The following is an 8,501-nucleotide window of genomic DNA, read 5'->3' as shown; positions in this document are numbered from 1 at the left end:
ATCCTTGTATCATCTCTCTAAGTTCACGTTCCGCTCCCACCAGTTGCGTTCCGTTATCGCTGATCATCAGGGCTGGCTGTCCACGGATTGCGAAAAATCGACGTAAGGTCTGCAGAAATTCCATTGCGGAATAGTCGACGGCGAGTTCGAGATGAACCGCCTGAGTATTCAGGCATGTAAACAATACGCCATAATGCTTAGTACTCTTGTTTCTACCGATTTTCACTTGGTAGGGGCCGAAGTAATCGCATGCCGTGCGATGAAAGGGTGGTGTTAGTGGTTCCAGGCGGGTGATTGGTAGATCCGACATGAACTGTTCCTCGGTTTTTGCTTGCATTCGACGGCAACATACGCACTTGAATTTCACAGATTTGGCAAGGTCATGGCATCGAATGATCCAATACGCTTTCCTTATCTTTGCAACGGTCGTTGCGACTCCTGAGTGGCCGTTTCGGTGGAATTTACGAGTTATCAGTAACGATATCCAGTGTTCACGTGGGAGTAAAACCGGGTGTCTGGCATCGTACGATATCATGGCTTCGTTTACGCGTCCTCCGACTCTGATCGTTCCGTTGTCATCGGTGAATGGGGTTAGTCCCTTTAGTTCTCCCTTTTTAATGCGATTATGGAGTGACGTCTGGCTTTGCTTTATCCAATATAACTCGGCGTCTTCTGACTCCTTTGCTGATATTGAAATTTCTTCTGAGTTATTTTCTGGCTGGGTCGTTTCTGTTTTCTCTTTTGTTTGACGTCGGATTTTTAGCTTTTTTATGAATCGAAACACGTAGGCGGTGACTCGAATCAGTTTCTTCCAAGTTGAAAACTTCTTACATGGGATGACTTCTGACGGTTGAGTAACTTGCAATACAGGTACAATTTGGGCTTTGCGGCGTTCTGATTGATCAACTTCTTTGGCAATTGCGTTAGACAACTCGTTTGGTCATTCCTCTTCAGGTAACTTCAGGAACTCGGGACCATACTTCCATCTGCCGGTTAACTGTAGTGCAGTTATTCCTCGCGATACATCATCAGCGACATTTTGCTCCCCAGGGACATGCCTCCACTGTTCTGGATTAGACTTGCTCTGGATTTCGGCAATTCGAGCTGAAACGAACGGTTTAAATTCTCTGGGTTGGTTTCGAATCCAAGAAAGGACAATATGGCTGTCTGAGAAGAAGATTATCTTTACAAACTGCATTCGAGACTCTTCAAGAATGGAAGAACATAATCGTACTGCCAGGACTGCTGCTTGTAGCTCTAAGCGAGGTATAGTCAACGACTTCAGTGGGGCTACTCTTGACTTCGCTGCGATAAATCTGGTTGCAAAGGTGTTGGTCTCTATCTCCCATCTGATATAGGCGCAGGCACAAAAGGCTTCAATCGATGCATCAGAGAAGATACATAGTGCAGGGGCTCCAATCACTGTCTCTGGTGTAAGGGACCTTTCAAAGGTGACGCTGTTTAAGTCGTTCATCTCTTGGAAGAATCGAATCCACGCGGTTTGGAGTCTTTTTGGTAGTTCGTCATCCCACTGTAATCCTTCTAGCCAGAGTTTTTGCATTTCTATTTTGGCACGAATCAGGAAAGCTGCAGCTGCTCCCAGGGGATCGTAGATTCGAGCTACTTGACTTAAAATTACTCTCTTCGTAAATTTGGTCAGTTCAGGAGTATTTACTTTAAACCCAAATGCGTCTTCGTAATGGTCCCAGACCGTTCCCAAGACTTTCTCTTCACATGAACCATGTAGGAGCTTTAAGTCCGATTCCTTTTTTTTAACAGTTCTTTCTTTATCCTTCTTCAATGGTCGGTTTGATATCCAGCCCTTGACATTAAAGCCACCGTTGCGAAGGATTTCATCAATTTCTGCCGTGATTTTCTTAGCTTCTTCTTCTGAGTTCACGGAATCGCATATGTCGTCCATGTAGGTGTTTTTTCTTATGACTTCAGCTGCTTCGGGATAGCGTTTCTGTCCTTCTTCGGCGGTCTTCTGCAGAGCGGTCTGTGCCATTGCTGGTGCAGGTTTGTCTTCGAATGTCAAGACTGTTTTCACATAAACATCCGGCTCTCGATTCGTTTCCATGTTCCTCCAAAGATATCGATGCACATGTTGGTCTCTTTCAGGAATTAGGACTCTGTGATACATCTTGGATATATCTGCGTTGATAGCCACTTTGTTTTCTCGGAATCGTAGAAGCACTCCTAACATATTGTTCAGTAAGTCGGGTCCTTTCATCCAATAGTCGTTCAAGCGGTGCCCTTTATACGATGCTGAGGAATTGAAAACAATTCGTATGGGGGTGCTCTTTTTCTCGGGTTTGACGATCTCGTGGTGTGATATGTAATGGATTGGTCCTTTGTACGTCTTTAATTCTTCACTTGATACTTTTCTAGAGAAGTTCATTTCGTTCAATTCTCTCATCTGTTTGTCATACGCTTCTGCATGGTTTGGATTTTTGGCTAAACGACGTTCAGTAGTTTCCAATTTCCTTTTCGCTTGGCTTTGGTTATCCGGTAGTTCTTTTGCATCTTTGACCCAGGGGTATGGAATTAACCATTGTTTACCAATCTTTTGACAGCTCTCTTCTATAATTTTGGCTTCGTAAGCTTCAACTGGGCTTAACTTTTTGCTCTCGCATGAACATGTTTTCCCTTCCACGCCCATCGATTCTGTCGTCCAAAAGTCACTCATATCGATCGGGTTCGAACACTTGATATGGAAGACTTGGTTGACATTGTCGCTCTTTTCCGATGTTGCTCCAAAGACAACCCATCCCAATGGTGACTGTCTTGCGACAAGATTGCTGGCTTCTCTAGTTTCACCGGTGTGGAATTTTGGGTGATCAATTCCTAAGAAAACATCAACTGGACCACTTCCTCTCCGTATTTCCTCTTTTCGAATACCAAAGGCTCTAGCTACGTTATCGATCTTCGTTACAGACATATCACTGCTGATATTCGGAATTCCTACGGCTGGGATTGGATGGATCGAATTGAAAATCGATACATCTTTGTTGTCATCTCGTTTTCTTCACCATCGACTTTTGCTATGGTAATGTTGACCCTTTTCCCCTTAAGCCCAAGTTCCTCTGCAACCGATGTCCGTATCAAGCTGATTTGAGCGCCAGTGTCTAGTAAGAAATTAGCTTCTTTCTTGACGTTATTTGCTCCCAGGATCTCTGCCCGAACCGTAGGTAACATATTCTCTCCATTTGTTGCAACCGATGAGAAGACCAACGCGTTTGCATTGTGCAATAGTGGATAATGGTAATGTTTGCACTGGGCTCCATTGATATTCTCACTGCACTGACGTTTTCGAGAACAAGTTGACATGTTGTGGCCACGACCAGCTCGTTTTAGACAGCTAAAACAAGCATGATTTTCTTTGACAACTTTAAACCGTTCGCTGGCATCTAAGGCGAGGAACGTTTGGCATTGGTCAGTCCAGTGTGCTGAGGTCTTGCAAAACCAGCATTTATGGTTTGTTGGCTTCCCACCTTCTCTTCCGGCTACATGTCCTACATGTTTTGGCGACTGTCATGAACTTCTCAGTGGTGCGGTAGCCCTCATTCTGGACTTCATCTCACTCGTCATCCAGGAAATTAGCTCCTCCAGTGTGGCTTCGCTCTTTGTGCTCTCTAGATACCGTGACCAGACTTTTCGATCATCCGAAAACATTTTCTGTTCAATGATGGCTAGCATGTGATTGTTATTCATATCATTCTCTCGTCCTACTTCTCTCAGGGTGTTGAAGCTTCGCTTTACTAGATGAACCAAGTCGCAAAATCGAGCATCCTCACCGTCCTTTATTGGTTTGAACTTCGAGATATCTTGTGTGATGATATCCGCAACAAATCTCGGGTCCCCATACACAGAGTTAAGATAGTCCCATGCCGCGTCATAGTCTTGGCCAATTCCCTTAATCATTTCCAGTGGTTTTCCTTGTAGAGTAGATCGCAAAATTGTTATCGCATCTCGTTTGCTGTATCTTGTCTCCACCAAGTGCTTAAAGTTAGCTCTAAAGGTTCCAAATTCTCTCACGTCCCCAGCAAAACTTGGCATCTTCGGCTTCTCAATTCTAAATAAGGTTGCACCTTGGTTTACACGAGTTTGCCCAACATTGGCACTGTTCTCTGTTGTGTTGAATGAGTCGTTCATGGATATACTGGGTGGTACAACATCGTTCAGGGTTTCTTGGGTTAACGGTGACGTTGTTTCGGGTTGATTCTCCTCACGTTGCGATGATATATGATTATTTTCACCGACCGGAGTTACACCTCTCTGATTGACATTTTCCGCTGAACTATTTTCGCTTCCCGCTGCGAGTCCTTCGGGTTCGACAGTCTCGTATTGCCTCTCGGGCAATGTTGTCTGTTGTTTCATATAATCTTGCGCATCAATTTTTAAACGCAAAAAGGTTTCCTGACATTGTTCAATATACCGCTCTTCTTCTTCAAACTGTCTGTCGTCTTCGATTAGCATGGTCATTGCTTCGTGTTTGGCTTCTAAATCTGCGAACGCATGTTCATAATTATCAAGCGCTTTTTGAATCTCATCATTTGAGCGTTTTCCTGCGATTTGAACAGTAATGACCTTTCCGAGACGCGTTAACGCTGCTTTACTGTTTCATTTTAGCCCCTTTGATTGCGTCGCCGCTGTTTTCTTGTGACATATTGTCTGTCGTCTGTGCACAATATCAATATAATAATGTTCGTCTCAAATTCCTTTGAATCGCGGTCAGCAAGAAATCGAATAGTGTTTGGTCGGAACCAAGACGACCGGTTAGCACAATTTTAGTTTAAGAACGTGTCCAAGGAACTCGCAAATCGTATTATAAATTATATTAAACAATTCGATCTAGAATAAGAACAAATTAATACAAAGAATATTAATAAAAACATGCATATATAGTTCCGATCAAGTTCGCACGTGTGATCTAAATTACCCCTAATAATATTACATAAACAACAATATAAATTGAATAGCTTACTTCTGTGGCGAGGTCCTTTAAGCATATACTTAATAATGGCGCAGGTTAGCTTGTCGTAGTCTCTCAAACAGATACTTCACATTAATCACATACATACATACATTTACACATTTTCCGTCTCTCTTGCTCTATTTTCCTATCTCACTAATTATGTGCTGGTGTTAAATGTTAATACATGCCCTATATGACGTCATGGTCAAAGTTCATGTCAAGCCTGCTCACATGTCCATCATGCCTAGTGAAGCTGTTGATCCATACATGGACCCAGATGAACCAGTATGATCGCGTGTGAACTGCTTTTCTTAATGCAATTTTTAGGCTGGTTTTAATGCGGGGGATGGATTTCGATATTTTAATATTCCAAACTCACGCACTCCTGCCATTATCAACATCACATTGACATCAAACTATGAAATTCCTGGGATGTGGATCTTTCAGGTTGATGGAGAATCAGTTAAAAATACTGGTTGTGCGTCAAGAGGCGGTAATGTATATGTATATATAATTTCTAGCCATATGTATATACAATATAACCATAACATATGTTTTTGAACAGCAATGTGAACTCTTAATTAAAATACCACAGGACAAATGAACATTGTGATGATACTACTCTGGGGCACCAACTGGGCAAGTTGAAAAATTAGTTTAACAACAGTGCGAATCGAATCCGCGACCCTTGGTTCGCAAGCTCAACGCTCTTCGAACTGAGCTACTAGGTCAGACTGTTCGAGTAATTAATATTTCGGAACCCATTCTAGGTCCTTCTATAGTTGAAGGCTTCTGTGAATGATCTCTTTTTAAATGTAAATGTTAATAATTGCAATAAACATGTTGTAAAACCAACACAGTGCAACCTGTGACATGTTCGTGATTAATTGTTTTTTTTTCTTTTGTTATCCTCTGCTTTAATTATGCTCAAATGTGACAATATACTATTGTGTTTTTTACCAGCCTCGCATGTGTTCATTTTTTCACCATTTTAATTGTACTAAAAGCATGGCATCCGATAGCTAAAAGCCTGATCTTTCCGATGCTAAAAAAATCGGTTCATAGACTGGGTAGTTCACGTGCAATAGCGTCTTGAATTTTGATTACCTTTTTTTGAATTTTGATTCACCCTGTATATCAATTGGAAGAGCATTCGGTTATAGCAAACCAAACGTCGCGGGTTCGATTCCCACCATGGTCACGCTAATTTTTCTGCTTTCTCGGGTGGTGACCAAGAGTAGCATCATCACATTGTTCATTTCGCATATATAAACCTGCATGAGTCTTAAGGTGGATTTCCATTCAGTGCAAAATATTGCGCGATCGACTTTTTGCGATCGCTCTCTTTTGAAATACAAACAGTAAAGCGGAACTAATCCTATTAGATGATCTTGAATGAACACATTTCAAAAGAAAGCGATCGCAAAAGCGATTGCACTATTAATAGCAGGCGACAAATCAAAAACTAGGCAAAGAAAAAACGCAGTACAATAATTTGTTTAAAATTTAATTTTGCATCTTCAACTGAGAAATTCGATCGAGACTGTATTGCATACAAAAGTAAACGTCTTTTTGCAATTTAACGGAAAGTGAAGAAAATACGTTTTGACGTTTACCAGAAATTAGTGAGAAAAAGAAATGACTGGGGCTTTTGTATTGATTTGCTCAAATCATGCATATTGATCTTCGAGCTCTGTTATAAAATACATCGAGTAAAGCCTTGCATTGAGCCACCTTGCATTATTCTAATTCTGGATTTTGTCTTTTGGTAATATAATTTTTTCTGTACTTCGGAATTGTTTTTGCAACAATTAAAAAAAAAAGTTTTATGAGCGGTACAATCGATCTGAAATATATATCGTTCCTCGTTCATCGCTCATGCACAACAGCCTTAAACTGCATGTATCCGATTTGGTTAACGATGATCGATATGTTAATTTACCCATGCTGAAATAAATTCGCTCATTTTAATTGGTGAAGAGTTTTTTGCAAAATAGTTTGGGAAATGACTTAGAATAATTGCTAACGTTCTCAATAAAATACAAGCTTTCTGCCTTAGCCAATGAAGATGTTGCTGCTTACATCTTATACTAGTTCAAATTTCGCGCATGCGAATAATATGACATTACCAGAAATTTGCGACATGATAATTTGCATTTATACTAATTTGCATTTAACTTTCAGCATAATGGCCTTCAACTTTTACTGTAAAATACATATAGTAAATATACAAAACCTAAAAATGCCGTTGCCCTAGACCGTGCCTACTGTTTGCCGACCTCTGGGTCAATAGAACAGCCGTTTCCCAAAGTTTTAATGATCGAATTACTTACCTTAGGTATTTCTACGTTCGGCCAACTGATTGTGAACAAATGTGTATATAGCCTTCGTATTGTTCAAGTTCCTGATAAGACTGATAATATTTTTTAAAGTGATTGCAGTGAAAATCCGAGCCGTACAGAAAAAGACAATATCTTTAACAATTTTTTTTGGTATATTACACGTCAATAATTTATCAACTACCTGAATCGAGATATTCGAATCAATGTGAGCGATTTTATAAGTTCGTTGACAGAACACGGATAAAACTTTGAGCAATATATTTTTAAATTTGGCAGATTGCAGAAATGCCCAAGCTAAAAAATTTGGTCACCGAAACGATTCTAAACAGCTGCTCTACCGATCTAGAGGTCGGCAAACAGTAGGCAAGGTCTAAGGCAACGGCATTTTTAAGTTTTGTATATTTACTCTATGTATTTTATAGTAAAAGTTGAAGGCCATTATGCTGAAAGTTAAATGCAAATTAGTATACATGCAAATTATCATGTCGGAGGATTAGCGGAGGATTTGTGAGCGCTTTGTGTGCGTTTAAATATATTTTACGAGGGACAAACGGGAATAACGTAAGCGAACGAAATATTTATATATTACGGAACTAGACAACTTCGAGTAATAACTTCAAGTTTCGTTGGCAAATTTTGTCCGCTCATGTCATTTTTATCGCCTGTTTTATAATCATTGCCGTCTATTTGACATGCATTATTACAGTAACGGTCGTATAGAAATCTAAATTTCATAAAATTCGGAGGGGACAAGTCGCGATTTGTAGAATACGATAAGTAGTTAGTGGGCAATGTAGGCCGACGCTTACTCTACAATGCCTTGCTTTCGTTTGTTGTGGTTCACAAACAGTTTAGCTAATATTTTGAATGAATTGTGCTCTTCTGATACAATTTCACATAAAAAATATTTTAATTAAAGCAATTAGATACGTGCGTTCGAGGTGTTACGCAATCGCATGTCGCGTTTTTCTGGCGATGCAATTTTGGAAAACTTTTAACAAAATGACTCTTCCCAATAGATAACTGTCCCAATAAAAAATTTAGGTAACCATTCCAATAGGTTCTGTTATGCAAAATTTATCTAGGTAAATTTTTTTCATATATTTTGGTTGTTTTCACATTAGAAGAACAACAAACTATTAGAGTAGAATGAGAATTATCACGTTGTCTACGACACTGCA

General features: G+C 40.1%; 1 protein-coding gene across 1 annotated transcript; it reads right to left on the bottom strand.

Moving 5' to 3' along the window:
• Positions 1–940: 940 nt before the first annotated feature.
• Positions 941–3,330, bottom strand: LOC114538968. The gene is made up of 2 exons (XM_028559809.1): positions 3,033–3,330; positions 941–2,970 (listed from the first exon to the last, which is right to left on the bottom strand). Exons 1-2 carry the CDS (start codon positions 3,328–3,330, stop codon positions 941–943), a joined length of 2,328 nt encoding a protein of 775 aa, XP_028415610.1.
• Positions 3,331–8,501: the final 5,171 nt, after the last annotated feature.

The sequence above is a fragment of the Dendronephthya gigantea genome, unplaced genomic scaffold (assembly GCF_004324835.1).
Source record: "Dendronephthya gigantea isolate DGI-Jeju-01 unplaced genomic scaffold, DenGig_1.0 000192F, whole genome shotgun sequence".
Taxonomy (NCBI): Eukaryota; Metazoa; Cnidaria; class Anthozoa; order Malacalcyonacea; family Nephtheidae; genus Dendronephthya; species Dendronephthya gigantea.
Note: the sequence above shows the minus strand (reverse complement) of the source record. Positions and strands in the feature narration are given on the sequence as shown.

What these genes read in the sequence shown, in the direction of transcription:
- LOC114538968 (XM_028559809.1), bottom strand. Translation starts at nt 3,330, where the DNA reads ATGTCAACTTGTTCTCGAAAACGTCAGTGCAGTGAGAATATCAATGGA. An exon ending in TACCATAGCAAAAGTCGATG is followed by an intron (nt 2,971 to 3,032) that starts GTGAAGAAAACG and finishes ATCCAATCCCAG; the next exon opens with CCGTAGGAATTCCGAATATC.